The sequence below is a fragment of the Hakea prostrata genome, chromosome 4, assembly GCF_041222555.1.
Source record: "Hakea prostrata isolate BN-2017 chromosome 4, UWA_Hpros_2, whole genome shotgun sequence".
In the NCBI taxonomy this organism is placed as follows: domain Eukaryota; kingdom Viridiplantae; phylum Streptophyta; class Magnoliopsida; order Proteales; family Proteaceae; genus Hakea; species Hakea prostrata.
Genome location: NC_142603.1, coordinates 7,189,428 through 7,208,233, shown reverse-complemented (window position 1 = coordinate 7,208,233; position 18,806 = coordinate 7,189,428). Strand labels below are relative to the sequence as shown.

At 39.5% G+C, this 18,806-nt stretch overlaps 2 protein-coding genes and 1 non-coding gene across 3 annotated transcripts; 1 reads left to right on the top strand and 2 right to left on the bottom strand.

Moving 5' to 3' along the window:
* The first annotated feature begins 617 nt into the window (after nt 1-617).
* LOC149017510 (Trm112p-like protein) lies at nt 618-6,162 on the top strand. The gene is made up of 5 exons (XM_089151839.1): nt 618-957; nt 2,585-2,816; nt 2,898-2,952; nt 3,356-3,479; nt 5,511-6,162. Exons 2-5 carry the CDS (start codon nt 2,716-2,718, stop codon nt 5,531-5,533), a joined length of 303 nt encoding a protein of 100 aa, XP_089007965.1. The 5' UTR covers nt 618-957; nt 2,585-2,715; the 3' UTR covers nt 5,534-6,162.
* Nucleotides 6,163-7,108: 946 nt separating this feature from the next.
* TRNAE-UUC (transfer RNA glutamic acid (anticodon UUC)) lies at nt 7,109-7,180 on the bottom strand. The gene has a single exon. It is a non-coding gene; the product is annotated as a tRNA-Glu (tRNA).
* An 8,878-nt stretch (nt 7,181-16,058) lies between these two features.
* Nucleotides 16,059-17,797, bottom strand: LOC149017508 (bZIP transcription factor 27-like). The gene is made up of 3 exons (XM_089154180.1): nt 17,069-17,797; nt 16,860-16,955; nt 16,059-16,611 (listed from the first exon to the last, which is right to left on the bottom strand). Exons 1-3 carry the CDS (start codon nt 17,774-17,776, stop codon nt 16,534-16,536), a joined length of 882 nt encoding a protein of 293 aa, XP_089010306.1. The 5' UTR covers nt 17,777-17,797; the 3' UTR covers nt 16,059-16,533.
* Between the last annotated feature and the right edge of the window lie 1,009 nt (nt 17,798-18,806).

Below are 18,806 nucleotides of genomic sequence, written 5' to 3'. Positions count from 1 at the left end.
TGATGGAGTTGAAACATGTTGATAACGACACTTTCTTTAAGGTATTTAAACACCTCGAATAGTGCACACGGGTCTGAATGTGTTTTCACCCCCAAGATTAGTCACGGCACTTTCTTTAAGGTATTTAAACGCCCCGAATAATGCACACGGTCTGAATGCGTTTTCACCCCAAGATCAGTCAACTCCTCCATCATAGACGGCGCACCCCGTAACTAATGGACTAAGGGATCCATAAAATTACATTCATCAATCCATTTTCTATGGCACAATTTAAAGGAAATTAATACTTCTTAAAAATAAGTTTTGCGTCAATAATAAACAAAATATTTCTCACATTTAATTAGAAGAGTAAGAGACACCACCAAATGTTGTCTCTCAAAACACAAATCTCTTCTCTTAAGGCAATGTTGGTTAGTAAAACACCTATTGGCCATTTAGGTATCTTTAGAAAAATAAATTGTTTGAATTTTTAAATAAAACTACACAAATTACAATATCGAGGTAATCGAAAAGTTAATTTAATGCAATCTTCCCAAAATGGACTAAAAAGGTATGAATTTTGGTTTCGTAGATTTGAAATCAATATAAGTATTCATGAAATCAACTAACGACACTTTTTCCTGCAATTATATGCTTTTTGGCATCGTTTAGTTTTCAAACACACGCGCGTTAAGTGAGGATAAAATTTTCTCTCATGGCTGGCGTTGAAGTGTTTTCACTTTTCCCCCACCTCATTGTCTTGATTCAGTTATATGTAAATAGGGGTTTTTGCCCCCTTTCTCCTTCTCTTGATAAATTTCTGTTCTAATCAGGAAAAAGGGTTTCGGCAATTCGAGGTTTATAGCTCCGTCCGCGACAGTTTCTGCGATCCCGATCACGGTGCATTCGTATATGTTCTCTCTCTTGCGGAGTTGTGCTCTTAACTCTGCTCAAGGTTCCCAAGGCCGGCGACTGCGAGTAAGACCAAGTCCTCTCAGCTACTTAGATTTTTTTTTTTCTTCTTCTTCCGAGTTTTTAGATTCTCTCTTCGCAGACTGGATTCACAACCGCATTGGCTTTATATCCTTGCTGGTGCTAAATATCTCCGAAAACAACAGGTTAAATGAAGAATAGGTGGACAAAAGTTCCCATGACAGAATTTGACACATCAAGACATGATTCTTGATTCTGTTTGTTAGAACTAATGGTGAATTTGTGCGGAGGCCTGGAATGTTTAGAATTGTAGTCAGAATTTGATTTGTTAGAATCGGTCTAGGATTGAAAATGCTAAGAATTAGAATCTCTGAATTAATATAAAATTTTCAAGGACATTAGTATGCCCCCAAATGTCCAAGGATCCATTTAATTGACCGATCTAGTTGGGTTAACGCTGAGTTGTTGGTTGTTGTTGTGTTAACCGCCAGCCAGTTAAGCCCTTCTGTGTTCTACAAGCCACACATAACAACCACGGAAGCTGGAGTCTCATTTGGCTAAACCCCAGATGTAAGTATAGATATTCTCATTTCAAGTCTCGATAAAAAATGAAGCCTTAACAATGCATTTGAAGTTTTTAGCTTTCTCTATGGCAATACACAGGAATAGCCTAAAAACTGTTGGAACAAAATATTTGGCTGAACCCCCATATCCCCAGTCTAACAGTTTGTTACTAAGATGCAAGTATAGATATTCTCATTTCAAGTCTCGATAAAAAACAAAGCCTTCACAATGCATTTAAAGTCTTTAACTATCCCTATGGCAATACACAAGAATAGCCTAAAAACCGTTGGAACAAAATTATAAAACGTGCAATAGTATCAATGTATGTAGGAATAGGAAGGGATTAGCAAAATTTCTAAGAAGAATACATAATTTGGGTTACAGTATTGTTAATATTGACCTATCTTTTATTGATAATCCAACAATCAATGCTAACAAATTTATCTTGCAAATGACACCTTTGCCTTCCACCATAATGGTAATACAATACACCTACACACCGGTATAAGAACTGAAGCATATCTGCAAACAAACAATCATGAAGTACACACAAAGATTTTCTTGGCTTCACAAGATTGGATATGTCCACAGTAAGATGAGATCTGGTTCACTATTGCTTGGTCTGCCCTCTCACATAGTCCAAAAACTCTTCTTTTAGGGCTATATGGTTATTTTGGTAAATTCCGATCTGGAGTTTTGTTATAAATTTGTTGCAAAGGTCAAGGCGGACACGTCATTTGTCCACATGGGGGAATAGATGCCCTGTGAATGGTGAGGTTTGAAAAAGTAACAGACCCTTATGCCAATCATACTTTTAATAATTTCTAATGGTATTTGCCAGTCAACGTATCTAGTATGGCCTCAAATAGAGCTAATTGGAAGGCAAGGATCCATGTAGTCGACCCCATTTAGTTGGGACAAGGCTTCTTGTTGTTGTTGTTCTTGTTCAGCTATTTGTCAGTCAACATTGAATGATCAATATTAGGTCATGTACTCAAATAGAATCAAACTAAAACTGAACACCACATTATGTGTGTATATATTTATATATCAGCATTTGGGGAAATTTGATCGAGTCAGGTTCTGAAATTTGAGTGGCATTGTGCAGGGATCCATATCTCCACGGGAAAGAGCTTTCGCTTCCCTGGTACTTCCATTTATAGAATCCTGATTGGAGAAATTTGTGACAAGAAGGAGAGACAATAAATAATTGAATAATACCAAAACTGAAAAGCAGAAATGGTGAGAGCAACTGGAACCTTTCTTAGGGATGCTGGCAGCATCATCAACAAGACTTTGTCAGAGATTCTTGTCTGTCCACTCTCTAAGCAGCCTCTGAGGTAATAACTTCCCCTTATGTTTTCCCACATTAAAACCCTGGAGAGAAAATTGATGTTTTTTGTTTAATTCTACACATTCAGGGTGTGTGCGGAATCAAATTCCCTTATCAGTGATGTGCTTGGAGTTTCTTATCCAGTAAGTTCTTCCTCCATTTCACATTCTTAAATGTTTTAAACTTAATGAAATCAGAGCACAGTGCTTGCTTGAAATTCAGAACTTGGTGCTTAAATAAGTAGAACTTGTTTGGTTCATTTTCACCCCCTGGATGATGAATATTGCATTCCATATTATTATTTTCTGTCTTCATTAGCAACATTTTAGTCCTGTTAACCTCAATTGTTTGCAGAACTCATCTTCCAGGTTCAGGTTAACACATACTCGGTTGTTCCCTTATAATTGCTGTGCTTAAACTCTGTTACTTTGAACTTGGAGTGGATCTTTGCCTGCTCTTTTTAACTCCTGTCTTTGAAATTAGTTTTAATGCAATTTTTGTCCCTTTGTTAAATTCAACGGGTTTGTACTTTTTATTCTTTTATAGATTGTTGATGGAATCCCTTGCCTGGTACCTAAGGATGGAAAGTTGCTTGAGACTGATGACTTATCTGAACCCGACAGTGTTGCTGATTCTGCTGTCTCAAATAATGAGGGTGGTAATCGAGTGGGTAAGCCTAATTGAGTCATATAAATAGTAAATTTTGTAAAGACAGAGTTCGCTTCAGATAGAGTTCACAATATAATTTAACCTCTTTTTGTGGGAGGAAACATTTTGCTTTCATCTTAATTTACGTTATGTGAGATTTTGATTTTCTTTTTTCAGTGAATGAAATATAAATCATGGAGCCTTCAGAGCTCTTGAACAATTTTGTGTAATTTTTATTATACATGCAAGGAAAGTCAGGAAACTTTGGTACCATATAACCTTCTCAAAATTCAACTTACAGTGGTTTCATTTTTTTCTTATTTAAGTGATTAAAGCTAATATCTACATCATTTTAGAAAAATTGGAATACTTATGGACAGCATTTGTTGGAGGGCAAAATGGTCAGTCACATGTCAAGTGATTTGTTGGACTCCATGAACAACTTATTTTCTCTACTTCAAAACCTAAAATCAGGTTTCTCTTTAAGAAGCTAATATTTGTATATAAACTTTTGCAGTCTATTTAAACATTTTGAAGGTGGAATTTATGTGCTTATCCCTGCAATTTTATTTTACTTCTTTCCTCTTTCCTTTCTATCACATGATTTGGCTGCCAGTGAAGTAATTGAAGCCATTCATACATGACTTTGGTCTGTAAGTCTTTGACAAATGAGGCTACGATAATGTTACATTTGAAAGTAGGATGTATTCCCTTCTTTGTCTGTGCAGGTTATATAGTTCATCTTAGTCCTCTAAAGGTAATATATTTCCTTTAGTTGCAGAGTGGATAGTTTACTTTCTCCTGTTGTTGCTTCATGCTTTTTGACCATGCCAAAGGGTGGAAAGCTGCCTTAGTTAGATGGACTTCAAAAGTGGTAAATGCAAGATGTATCTTCTATTTAACATTATTTTTCTAGCGCAAGCAAGATGAACCAGACTGTCTTGAGGGACCGAATTTAGCACCTAGTGATTTATCCTGAAAATCGTTCCAACTCTTCTGAGTCAGGAGTATCCTGTATAGGCTATCAGTTCTCACATTCTATTATTCAGTGAAAATTAGTTCTCTTCCTTTGCCTGGTTTTATCTGAAGACAGCATATTTTTCCCTCGTTGAGTTCTGATATGGTTGGTATATGGAAAACCACATCAATTGTAAAACTTTTCTGGCATTGGTTCAATTTCCTTAGGTTCCAGGGATCAGAGATGAGACCTGTGAGTCCTTCTGGGTGACTGACTCGGCGTCATTAGATGCTATTAGCTGGCTTCAGATATTAGTGAGCTTGGAAACTGTGATGTGGAGGGATTGTGAGGGGAGGAAAATCCTCAATCTCGACGGTAGAGAGGATCCCAACTCATGTCATACTCTGTTCTGGTTATATTTGTTCCTTGTTTTAGCCTTGGAGACGTAATGATTGCTCTTCATATTAGAGTTTTATCTGTTGTAAGTGTGCTGCTGTCAAAATTTTGGATTCATCTCTTGTTACCAAGTCAGAGTTTATCCGTTAGTATGGTTCTGTCAAAATTTTGGATTCATCTTTTGTTACCAAGTTAGAGTTTATGCATTACTGTGGTTTTGTCAAAATTTTGGATTAAGTTTAATTTTGTAGGACAAAATATGACTTTATATGATCCACTTTTGCATGGTGAGAAATAAGTACACACACAACAAGGTCATCCAGGGAAGGGAACCATTCAGTTTTATGCTGCATATGGACACTTCCACTATAATTTTTATGGCCTTGGTACCTTGACTGTTGTATCGTTTTGAAGTATCCCCTACAGTTATAAACATTTAGAAACTTAAATACGATTTTGATTACCGAGATAAGTTAGTAAAGTTACCCCTTTGGTGTGGGTTTCTATGTATTCTTCATCATCCCTCTAGCAAGTTGAGATTGGTAATCTGAATGACTGAATCTGGTGCCTACTTTTAGAAATCTTGGCCATATTTGTTGAAAATTTGCCAGCATTACTAACGAGGTCAATTCTGCATCAATTTTTTGATTGGATTGTAATTGTTTCCTGATCTATTATTGTCTGTTTTTAATTCTGTAGCCCACAGTCGCCTGCTGGTGTAGCTCGTGTTTCGGTATCATTGTTCCCTTTCTATTATGAATCCCCCTCCAAAAAAACCTGCTTCAGCGCTGAGGAGAAAAGTGTGTCAATCTGAACTCTCAGGAGTAAATCATGATGGCAGCCCATAGAGAAGAAACGATTTGGTTTTTCAATAGGGACTAGATTCTGCTAATTCCAGGCTTCATTCTCGTAATTTTTAAGAAATCTGAACTCAAGTTTTCATGTGAATACCGAAATTTTACCAGTGAGTAGGTTGTGGCTTGTGGGTTTTCTCACTTTTCTGACCCATTGACTCGGCCATGGCAGGTTTTTGTCAAATATGAAGGCCACCAACCAACGAGAAAAGCTTCTTTTGATGTTACGCTTAACAGTCCGATCTAACTGTAACTAAGAATCTCTTTACGGTTGTGGTGAAGTGAAAACGGGTTATAATAAACTGTCCCTTCTTTTCAAAGTAACAAGAAGATATTTCATGTTTTTTGTTTTGGTGAAAGATATTTCAGATTACACCTGATATCTAGTGATGTTATCTTGTGGGTGATTTTTAATTTAGTTGAAATGCTGTCCTTGTACATAGATGTACAAGATTTCCCAAATGCCAGCCACCTGAAATCAATGGGGAAATCTATTTTCAAGGTATTGTATTCCATTTAAATTGATTCATGGTGTCCAAAGGTAGTTGTATTTCCCATCTCAAACCACCCATAAGGCTAGTCTGCATAGATGAGCTAAATTTGTAATAAAACTAGCCGAGAAGCAGCTTTAGGTTACAACTTGGAAAGGTTACCTAACAAGTCCATGACATGTTTGGGAAATTGCGCAAGAGACCTGAAACAGTTATCACAAGTCTTTCAAGTAAAAAGGACGAATGATGCAGGTGTAACTGCCGTGGTTGGACTCGCGACATCGTGGGGTCTTCCAAGTTTCATTCCACCGACCCACCCTTCTAAACCAAGCAAAACTCTAACTATGCATAGAGGCCCCCACTAACCCAGTTGTTTGGAGAACTCTATTAAGACTTTGAAGGATAGTTGAGGGAAAGCGCATTGGGAACAAGGAAATCTAAGAGTTCTTCCAATGAAGCATTAATGGTAATGAATAACTGGTTAGCTTTTCTAATTCATTTGGTCACTACAAGGCATCGACGAGCCAAGCAATTGTCAGATGGGGTAATCATCCCAAGTGTTGGGCCTAGCTCTTCACCAGCACCACAAGGGCTGCAAGCAGCAGAAGCTAAAGCTAAAGCAGGAGGAATAATAGATGAAGGAGAAAGCTGCTGCATTTGTCTTCTGAGATTTGGAGAAGAACACGAAAGTGTAAGTGAAATAAGCAGGCTTCCTTGTTCCCATATGTTCCACAAAGGATGTGTTGATCGATGGTTGAGTTTGGGTCACAGAACGTGTCCAGTTTGCAGGTTTGCACTCAATGGAGATAAGGCTTCGATGAAGAAGGAACATCTAACTGAGGAGATGGTTATATGGTTTTCGTCCTTCCATGTTGCTGGATTCTGATTTTCTCATAAAAAGATTTTGTTTTTGAATTAAAACCATTGAAGCAAAGAAACAAAATTATTTTTTTTCCATTGCCGGGAATTGAACCCGGGTCTCCTGGGTGAAAGCCAGATATCCTAACCACTGGACGACAATGGATTCATATGTTTGTTAAAAGTAATATAAATTAATATAAAAACTAAGTATAATGGACTTCTAAGCTTTAAGTGATGCTGCAACTTTGTTTTAATATCCGTTATAGGAAAGAAGTAGTGGTGTTGCCCCAAACGGAAACAAAATGGTTCAAACGAGTGTGTGAGGCTGTGAGCCTTCCCTTGTGCTGTTGTGCAGAATCCTAGGCAGGCTTATCTAGCTTATTGGGCTGGGTGCACACACGCACGCCTTCCATTTGTTCTAGGGACAGCTTCCGCCTCCTAACAATGGTTGGGCTTTCAAGCCTAGCTACTCCAGTCTACTAATGCTCTCATCTTTAGAAAAAGAACACACAAAAGATAAAAATTCTTGATTCTTACATGTCTTAAAGCTTTTACCATGTCACCATCCTTTACCCATGATAAGATCTTCTAATAACTCTAAACCACTTACATGGTTGGAAAGCTTTACCTTTGCTGATGGTTGGATACTTTGGCCATCAAATCATCAAACAGAAATGTCTCTTTTTCTTTGCAAATCCATTGATAAGAGTATAATAGTTGTCGAGGTATTGCAAACGTGTATTTGAATGGTTAAAATTGCAGATCATTTGCCGACATCATGGACCTTCAGAAAAACTTGCAAAACAAACCAGGAATCACAATAGAGAGTGTGATTGTATCGTGTGCTTGAACCAGATTTGATGGAATAATGTTCTTTTTCCATATATAGCAAAACCCAAGATCAATGTAGTCAGTGATTTCTCTCTTAGAAGTTGATTAGCTACCTCTCGTTTTGTTCTTGGGTTCTTTTTATTTGTGGGTCTTGCTTTTTCATATAAATAAACTCATAAAATTATCTCTATGAGGGTAGTATATATTTTACCAAATAGTCAAGGAGAATAAACAAGAATTAAGACAGAGACATGGAGGATAATAAATAAAGTTGAAATTTAGAAAAAACTATGGTGATTTGAAAGAAGCTTTAGAGAATCTAGGAAAAGCATTCTCGAGAAGATATTGATGTTGGCAAAAGTCTTATTTATATATTTATGGATAAGAGCAAAAGCTTTATTTTATATCAAGCTGTACGGTTAGTTTAAACTGTTTCATAACAGGCTTGAACTCCACATAGCTAAAACTCACAAGAAATGTTATGTTATTCTGTAAATTCTAGCCATCCCCTTCCTGGGCCATCTTATCATAATGTACTTTTAAAATTAAGTAATACCACTATTTTAATGCTGGAATTTTCCCTTTCTAACAGATTAACTGGATACTCACAACGCTGTGAAAAGGCAAGACCCCATGTTTTAAGAAATAGCTGCTTTGTTTGTAGAACCTGAAAGCATTATTGTCCCTCTTAACAAGAACAAGTTACTATTTCCTTTCTCTCTTTTCCATGATTTTTTCTGTTTTTTAAGATATTATAAATGTAGTCTAGTGCTATGACCCTTATCTGTATCAGCCTCTATAGTTTTTACATACCTAAAAAGGAAAGAGCCACACGAGTAGCTATTAATTATCATTGTAAACCACAAAACTTGGATCCATGTTGTGCCCAGATTAGCTCCTTTCTTTCAATCCAGGGAGCAGTTGCAATGCAGCACCCAATCAGCTTGTTTCTGGACACATATTTCAGGCCGCAGCGCCCAAGAGAGACCCACACAAAACGCACCGAGGAAAGCGGAACAAGAACTACTAACAATGAGATGGAGGGTAAAGAAACTTTCTGGAATGTTTAGCTCAAAGTTGTACTTTCCAGGGACTTTATTTCTATATAAAAAAAAAAGTATTAGAAGTCTAGAACAATGAACCAAATTTGTTCCACAACCCCCCAGTAACCCATCCCTCTAAGCCTCTAAGGAATTGCCCAATTCCACCATAGGAATTACAGGGAATTGTAAGGGGTGGGAATTGTAGAGGATGTGATGAACCCATGAAAAACTGAACGAATTGGGGATGACCAGGGGGAAGCTTCAATGTGTGTGTGACGTGGTGCACCTTCTCTAGAATACGATAGGGTCCAAAGTACCTGCGTGGAAGTTTTGGGTGTAGGTGAAAAGCTATAGAGGCCTGATGATAGGAACAAAGCCAATCGAACACCAACTAGTTCGCAACTTTTTCATTGATAAAGTCACTAGCAGAGGTATTGTTCCCTCTTCTACAATGGTAAATTGGATGTTATTATATTTTTGTAGCTTAAGGAGATCAGAGGAAGCCTAATTATGTTTTGCCAATCTCTCAATCTTCTGTTCTCTTCTTCTCTCTCTCCATAAAATAGAGGTACGAAAGAAAAAAGGATTAAATTGAAAAAGGATTCATCATTCTGCAAGTTTTTGGCATTCAAGTTTGGGATTGATTATCTTCAACATACATTGGTGTAAGGTCGTGCAACATTTTCTCTAAATATATATTGTATCCAAATTTTTATATTGAATTTTGATTAGGGTTTTGAGAAAAACCTATGATTATTCTAACAATTGATTGATATCAGAGCATACGTAACACCATTTCATTCGAAAAGAGAGAAAAAAAGAATTCATTGAAAAGAACCACAAAATTGATCATAGCGAAAAGATAATAATCACATAATCAATTAAATATGTTATAGTTTTGTTTGAGATGGCTCTAATGCCAATTGCTAAGGGTGTTTTCTTCATAACCCTAACTCAAGTCCACACAAGAGCTAGAATACAAAATAATATTTAGAAAGAAAATTGGGTTTACCTTACTCCAACATATGTTGAAAAAATTAATCTAAACCTTGAATGCCAAAACCCACATAGTATTGAAATGGATTTGCTTAAAAGCCGCACCAATAGCTCCAGATTCACTAAATCTAGACCATTTAATTAATCAACATTTCTATATTCACTTAAGTTTTAACAATTTGCATGTAGATTAATTAAATGATATAGATTTAAATATGGACCAAGGACTCGAGTGTCGGGTTATGAAGAACCCACCGAATAGAACAATCCGCAAATAAGAGAAAAGAAGAACACAATAATAACAACTAAGAGAAAAGAAAGACACAATAATATATGGGCAAGAGAGAAAACTCCACTATAAATAAAGAAATATCTAAGAGAGAAGATATTTGGGATGATTAAAGAAGAAGGAAGAGGCATTCTTTTATAGCCTCTTCCTCTCCACATATTCCCACACGGCGAGTGGGACAATATTACAACAATCTCCCACTTGGAGATTAGATTGAGAACCAATCAACTCCACACTAGTCTCTATCTTGCCACCACCATGCGGCTATGTCTCTATCAAGCCATACAAGGACCGCACCAAATGAACTTATCGGATTGATTGCTTTTGTCAATGCACCGCTAGGTTCTCTTTCGGTGGATTTCCGCATATCCACCCTTCGTCTTCCACCACTTCATGAACAAAATGATATTGTACTCATGTGTTTTGTCCGGAATGAAAAGCGGATTCCTTGCAATGTGCAAGGCACTGCGCACAATACAAGAGAATCTCTCGTGTTTGTGCCCAAGTTCTTCCATGAATCTTCTTATCCGGTTGCTTCTTTACAAGCTGTGTAGCTACCATATACCCGGAGAAGGACAACGGAGAGATACCCAGCCACGGCTCCTGCAATTGTAAACACAAGCCGGAGTGGATTTCCTTTATCAAGATCCCCTACAAAACGAATCAACATATCCTCGACAGAAACGGATCCTCCATAACATAGAGCAGCATCCAAGGTTCCTTTAATGTATCTTAGGATCCTCTTCACTATAATCCAATGCTCTTGTCCTGGATTCGCCATATGCCGACTAATCACTCCCACGCATGTGCAATGTCCGGTCTTGTACATATCATAGCGAACATCGGACTTCCCACCGCGATGCATACGGACCGAGACATCTCCACCCTCTGCTCATTGCTAGGACACATACTTTAGGATAACTTGAAATTAACGGGAAGAGGAGTAGAAATTGGCTCGGCTTGCATATTGAAGCGGCGCAAGACTTTCCTTAAGTAACTCTTCCGAGATAGCCAAATCTTCCCGTTATCTGTCTCGGTGAATTTGCATCCCTAGAATCTTGTTTGCGGGTCCGGATCCTTCATTTCAAATTCCCTAGCCAACCGAGCCTTTAATTCTACGATCGATCTTTGTTGGGGCCGACACCAACATATCATCGACATACAACAAGAAAATGATGAAATCATCATCACCAAACCTCTTGTAATACGCACAAGGGTCCAAGCAAGTCCGTTGTATCCAAGGCTCAATATGAAGGAATCAAATCTCTTATACCAACATCTTGGCGCTGTTTAAGCCGTATAGAGATTTGTTCAACCCGCAAACCAAGTTCCCCTTTCCGGTTCTTCAAAACCTCCGGTTGGAGCATATAGATTTCTTCTTCAAGATCTCCATGAAGAAATGCGTTTTTACATCTAACCGCTCAAGATGTAGATCAAACGTAGCACAAAGTGCCGAACTATCCGGACGGTAGTAAGTCGAACCATCGGAGAAAAGATTTCGTGAAATCAACACCTTCTTCTCGAGCATATCCTTTGATCACCATTCTTGCACGATACCGCTCTACTTGATCATCATGTTGTTTGATCTTGTAAACCCATTTGTTACCAATGGGCTTCCTTCCGTGCGGTAAAGGTACAAGCTCCCACGTCTTATTCTTATGAAGAGCTTCTAGTTCTTCTGCATAGCCGCCATCCAAAGTGACGCTCGAGCTATCAATCGCTTCTCCGAATGTTGATGGCTCACCATCTTCTGTTAGAAGACAGTATGCAATGTTGCTCTCCATAATATAATCGATTGCCGAGTTGGTGTATGTCTTTCACGAGGTGACCGTCGAACTTCTACGGTTGTAGACTCAACCGGTACTTGTTCCTCATTTCGATTCTCGCTCCGGAAGAATTTTCTACCCCGGAAGAATTTTCGGATTGGACTTCTCTTCCTCCCGAACTGTTGTACTCTCCGGAATTTCTATTGAAATGCTACTCACATCTTCCATTTGCAGCTTATCTTCTCGCAAAAATGACATCTCTGATGACGACTTTGTGGGCGGTGGGATCCCACGATCGATACCCCTTGACTCCATCAGCATTTCCCAAGAATCTGCATTTTCCGGATTTTGGATCCAACTTCGAAATTTCTTGGGGATGATACATCACGTACACAGGACTCCCAAATGTGTGCGGCGTGAATAATCAAGCGGCTTGCCAGTCCACATATTCATCGGTGTCTTCGGATCAATCGATCTTGTTGGTGATCGATTAATCACATAGCGAGCGGTGTTTACGGCCGCCCAAAGGACTTAGCCATGCTTGGGCTCTTAACATGGCTCTTGTTCTTTCGAGTAGAGTTCTATTCATCCGCTCCGCTACTCCATTCGTTGAGGAGTGTAAGCCACCGTGAGTTGTCTCTTGATGCCTTCTTGATTACAAAACTCAAAGAAGTCATCCCCGTATATTCACCGCCATTGTCCGTCCGAGGCACTTGATTTTCTTCTCGGTTTCTCGTTCAACTTGCGCTTTGAATGTTTTGAAAGCGAAAACACATCGACTTCTTCTTGATAGGAAACACCCAACATCTTCGGAATAATCATCAATGAAAGATACATAGTACCTTGCTCGTCCCGGAGATGTAACCGGTGCTTGCATACATCGAGTGAACTAATTCGAATACTTTTACTCCCGGAATCGGATGCATGAACTTCAACTACGCTGCTGTAACACAGTGCTCACAAAAGGGTAATGAAACCTGTGAGACGGAGTAACGCCGCGAGAACCCAACCCTTGCCGACAGTGGGCCAATTCGATGCCACACTTGTCATCTCTCGAGACCGGTGATGCAACGAGCGCCGACATGCTCCCATACCCGACAAATGCAGGCCCCAGCTTCATCACAACTAGCGCCTTGAGATCCCACATCCATTGGATGCGTGTCTGCACCCAATTTCATCTAATTGTCCCAAAGACAATAGATTCTCTTAAGCCCCACATGCCGCACATTTGAATAGGCGACCAACTATCGTACATCTCAACTTGATGGTGCCAACTCCAACAACTCCAAGGCATGATCATTCCCAGACACGAGACCCGAGAGATAGGTTCATAAGTTTGAAACCAACTCTGCGAGAGGTCATGTGCCATGGCTCCGAACCAAGATCCAAGCATCACTATGTCCAACTATCCGGGCCATCGATTGCCGTAAAGAATCTCTCCAGAACGCACCCGAGATGTTTCTACCTTATCTACAATTTGATGAGGTGAAGGACCGGCTCATACAATTGATGAGGTGATCCCAAACCTCGCGCTCCTATGCCCCCAAAAACATCGAAAGCAAGCAAACGAAAGAGCAAGATACGCCACGGCAGAACCCGGCGAACAACGATGGCTCAGGCGGTACTTATCAATAATGCCATCTCATTTCCATAATGAGAATTCGGCCGCAAACTGCCGATGTCAATGCCGCCAGCCACACGAGGGGGGAGAATAATCCCACTATCACGGAAACTGCTAGGTACCCACCGGATATGGTGAACCAAAATGCACCGGAAAACCAGGGAAAGACGGAAGGACACAAGCGGTCGCAAAAACCAGACTAGACAAAACAGACAGCACAATCACCCAATACACCCAGGAACCCGAAAAGAACCACGGAAACGAGGAGAGACCTCGAGGATGAAAAACAATATCTACACGAGGAAGGATCCACCAAGGGCAACAAGAGCAACAAAGAGATACCACACCCAAACCAAACAAACAAACCCCCAAGGAACCGAGGAAGCGGAAGCGAAAAGAGCAACGAAAAAGGAAGGGGAGAAGAACAGAAAGAACAACGAAAAAGAGAAAAGAAGAAACAATAATAACAACAAGAGAAAAGAAAGACAAAAAAAGGGCAAGAGAGAAAACCACATAAATAAAGAAATATCAAGAGAGAAGATATTTGGGATGATAAAGAAGAAGGAAGAGGCATTTATAGTTATACCCACATCGGTCGATGTGGGAGTGTATCTGGGCCATTGGGGGCTTATCTCAAGCAAAATCCAACTTATTGTAAGGGGTTCTTTCCCCTCTACAGATTCTTCCATGTCTTCGCTCTGTTTGCTCATGGTGCATGGTAGATTACGGGAAGTATTTTTCTCTTTTAGTCAAAATGCTCAAGTATTGACAACGTCCGGTGTTCTTGTGCTACAATTTGTTGATGTACAAGTTGTGCTAGAAGGGAAAGTTAGATGAAGCCCTTCAACTATACAAGTTAATGCTCAGTTCGAGGAGGCCGCCCTGGCGCCTGTAGAGGGTTCATGTTTCTGCGAGCCTCCGAATTTCTTTACAGCTTGGGTTTGGTCCCATAAATAGCTATGACTTAAGATTTCTAAGTGCCTATACATATTCCCTTGTAACAGAACATTGTTTGTAATTGTTTTTGAGAAGAATATACTGAAAAACCTAAAGTTGGACATAACCTCACATTTCTCCTTTGTTTTCGATTAGATTATGTGTGATTGAACATTCTAATCCTAACACAAACTCAAGAGACGTGAGATGGTTAGAATGACCATATTGTAGATCTGGACTTCCTTTACATAGAATGTGATTTCATCTCTTCTCTCTTTATCCTAGTTTTCAAGTCTTGTTTTCCGTTTTTGTGCGGTTACTGCTGTAGTTTTTTCTGGTAGTATTGAAATCAGCCTTTAGTGAAAAAAAGAGTGAACCCAAAAAACCTAGGATGCTTCGAGGAAGCTGCATTGATGGAAAGTTGAGAAGTGACAGAATTTTGTTCATTCAACGATAAATTCTGATATGGGCATCGACCGTGTAGAATTCCTTCAATGGAAATGCAGTTTGATACATAAAGTCCTTGAATCATCCCTATTTATCACCATCTTGTTGCACAGAAGAATTTCCTGGCACCCGCTGCAAATTAGTAGGGAGTCGCAAACTCATCCATCTCATTCACGATTTGCAGGCTTTCAGCATTCCTATCGAGAGTTTTATTGAGGTTCGTGCTTTAATTACACCAGGGGGAAATGGAAACCAAACCCCGAATGCACCACGAGGGATCGCCCGCCGATATAAGGACCGATATGGGCCCTACCGATATCCGCCGAAAATATCCGATTAAGTTACTTATTAGATTTATTATCTTTTCTATAAATTTTATTATGTAGTGATCATTTTCAAATTTCTACTAAATAGCTCCAAAGTTGTTAAATCTTTCAAACCTAACCCTCACAATAAAAGGTAAATATGAAAATAGGTAGTCAAACATTCTTTATTCTGTCCGTTGAAGAATCTCGAAAATTCCGATTTCTCCGTCAAGATCCGCAACGATAGGTTTTCCGATCCGTCATTATGGTGCGGATTGGTACCCTATCCGATCCGAATCTGGTCCATTTACAAACCTATGACACCCTCTTAAATTAATACTGAAATGCCGATACTTCTAGGGTTTTTAGAAATAACTTCTAACATCCAACATCAATCAATGGCCAGAAAATCTTTATAATTTCAACACGGGAAGTTGAGGACCTGATTGGAGTATTGACACTTTGGGTACCATAATCTACCAATAACACCAAACTTTGGAATTCAGGGATCCAATTTTAAAATATCGAAAGTCAAGCCAGAACAGTAAGATTAGGTGTTTGTTTAAATGCGGGATGGTGGGTTCAGATAGAAAATACCGCATTGTTGTTGGGCACCAAGTCTATCTTCTTTCCACAATGCTGAAGAGAAAGTGTAGCAGCAGCAGAAACTTTTCAGGTCTTGAGAACCTTGATTTTAGAGCTTTCTGTGTATTAAAAGATTTTAACCCCAAGAGTAGGGAAGCATGGAGGGGAATGTAAAGGAGGAACTACAAGAATAAGAAAGAAAGAACGAGAGAGACGAGAACGTGATAATGGTGGTGACGGCCAAGCTGTCCCATCTTAAATACTGTGAATCATTTTACAGGTGAATTAAGCAAGCAACATTTCTTCCCTTCAATGCTGCTTCCCAAACCCTCTATGCCAAGCGCAGGCGTGATAAAAAGCAGGGTGTGGTATAAACAAGAACAAATTAAGGAGACCCAACAACTAAAAAGTTAGTCAAGAAAAAGAAAACCCAAAAAAGAAGTGACCCACCAAAGCAACAAGGAAAATTTCCTGTCTGCTCGGAATTTTCAAAACCATTCTCCCCTGCAGCCTCACCTTCATAGTTTCACTCCCTTCAACCATTCCATCTTTGCCATAGACACACCTCATCTTCTCCTTTCTCTTTCAGTCTATACAGTAAATGCTGTGATTGGCAAACTTGCCGCACAAGGTCAAAAGGTGAAAAAAAGACACAAAAGGAGAAGCCTAGTAGAAGGGTCGCTGGCACAAACACTTCTCAAAACGGAGCTGTTGACGTTCTATAGATGGTGTGCTTTTTGGGTAGTTGAGCAGTTCTTCCAGAGAGTGGCTGCACCTATAAGCATACAATCACAGAACAGACAAAAGCACATAAAAAAACCAGTCATCTCTCTCCGTTCTAATATGGGAAGCAACATAAAAGATCATAAAGGGCAAAACCTACCACTTTCAAGCTCAATTATGGAATCTACAACAAGGGTTGGTATTGGTTAGAGGGTCTTTTCTGTTTTTATTTCTGTTTTTGTTTGTTTGTCAATTGTCAATTTCCATTTCTTATCTTTTTCCACCTACGTAATTTATTACCTGTTGATTTTGTCGTTGCTGTTCCCTTTCCTGTCTCAGCCTCGCGTTTTCTTCCCTCAAGTAATCAATTTCTATCTCCAACTCGTTCGTATACGCCTGCAAATAAATTAACGGAAATATCAATAAAATAAACAAACTTGAACATAATGAAAGAAAGAAAGACAGAAAGAAAATTTTGAAATACAAACTCAAAAGAACAAACAGAGAGCGAGAAATTCCTGCTTTCTGGCCCTGGAACGTGCTGCAGATTCTCTGTTCTTGATCATACGCTTATGGCGTCGATCGCCGGAACCATCATCAGAATCCGAAGCCCTTTTCTGGCATGAGGGAAAGAAAGATGGAGGAGAAGCAAAAGCCTCCAAGGGAGAGGAGGAAGAGTTAAGGGAAGACATTAGGAAAGGTGAAGGTGCATTGACAGGGACATGTAATTGCAGGGGAGGCTTAAGAGGGTCGATGCTATCAAGTAAATGAAACTCAGGCGCGGACCTTAAACTCAAAGCGGTGGTGGGGGGACGTAATGATGGAGAAATTAAGGAAGTAGCTTCATGGGTTCGGATGGGTTCTGCAGAGACAAAGCTTGAAGGTGGGTCTTTTCTGAAAGGTCGACCAAGGAAGTCTTGAAAGATCCTGCCTCCTACGAAGCTGTTTGCGGTGGCGCCAGGTACAGTGGTGCTGGTGGTAGTTCTGTTGCTATTTGGGGACAGAAGCAGGTCTTCTCTGGAAGAGGGTGGATCGTTGAGGGAAGCCAGGTTAATGTCCTTCCAGACTTCTTCCATGGTTTTCCTTCTTGGGGTTAAGAGAGAAGCGGAAGGTGAGGACAGAGAAGAGGAGTTGGATGATGAAGAAGATACTCTGCGATGGTTGAGGTTGTTCTCGTTGTGGGTGATGAAGGGTTGTTCGCCATCAGACGACCACATTGAAACTGCAGCAGGGGAAAGGGCAAGCAGAGAGAGAGAGAGAGAGAGAGACTAAAGAAGTTGCAGTGACAGTGAAGATGTACCTTATAGTCTCTACTAGCAAGTTGATGGGGTGAGACTGAGTTGATGTGGATTTTGGACTAAAAAAAAAAAAAAAGGACGAGCCTGTAAAATATATACTAATATTCAATTAAGGTATAAAGAAAGATATTCGAAGTACACATCAATTGAAATAAATTCCTCAACACGAGTATTCTCAGCTGTCGAACACAATTTTCTTGTCTACGGCCCAGATGTGATCACGACCCTGCTCTCTCTCTCTCTCTCTGTCTCTGGAAAAGTAAACATATCTTGAAGACAGAAGTGGATGGGGAACCAAAACTTCCAAATTCCCCGGCGAACGTTTATCAAGTGAACACTATCAAATATCAATCTTATCTTTTTCCATTCTTCTCTTCTCCTGCAATCTACAGGAATTGGATATGTTCAGGAATGTAGTAAGCATTTCCCCCAAATGGGGCTCTCTGGCTCTGAGATCCAGCAGTTGCCTTTATCAAGAGAAAAATGTGTTGTGAACATCTTCTGACAGTACTGGACTATTCCATTCCTTCACGGTTTTTGATAATCTTTATAGCTGTGTTCGTAACTTAAGATAATTGATTCTCTTGAAATTAAGAAGATTAACGAGAAAAACAAAACTGATTTCACACTGCCTTAATAGAGATTACTAGGAAGAAACACAGTTTGGCTTTCTAAGTCTTCTTAAATCAGCAGAAGCCTAACCTGGCCCTAAACTTGGAGCCGTTGGAATGACATATCTCATCCAAGTCTAGCAGTAGAAGGCATATATGTGGTAGATTTGTCTTCTTTTCCTGTACGGTTGCTCAGGTGTTCTGCACAGACCGCCTGGCACCTGGCTAGTTGCAGTTAGCTGTAATTTAAGTTGATGTTCCCACTTGTATGACTGTTAATACATACATAACCCATTGTAACATTATTTTATTCATTAAGAAGATATGCTCAGATTCAA

Excerpts from the sequence above, each read along its gene's own strand:
- LOC149017510 (XM_089151839.1), top strand. The coding sequence starts at position 2,716 with ATGGTGAGAGCAACTGGAACCTTTCTTAGGGATGCTGGCAGCATCATC. Across the intron at positions 2,953-3,355 it reads TGCTTGGAGTTTCTTATCCA|ATTGTTGATGGAATCCCTTG; the intron begins GTAAGTTCTTCC and ends ATTCTTTTATAG. Across the intron at positions 3,480-5,510 it reads TGAGGGTGGTAATCGAGTGG|CCCACAGTCGCCTGCTGGTG; the intron begins GTAAGCCTAATT and ends TTAATTCTGTAG.
- LOC149017508 (XM_089154180.1), bottom strand. The coding sequence starts at position 17,776 with ATGTGGTCGTCTGATGGCGAACAACCCTTCATCACCCACAACGAGAAC. Across the intron at positions 16,956-17,068 it reads CCAGAAAGCAGGAATTTCTC|GCGTATACGAACGAGTTGGA; the intron begins GCTCTCTGTTTG and ends ATTTATTTGCAG. Across the intron at positions 16,612-16,859 it reads AGCAACGACAAAATCAACAG|GTGCAGCCACTCTCTGGAAG; the intron begins GTAATAAATTAC and ends GTATGCTTATAG.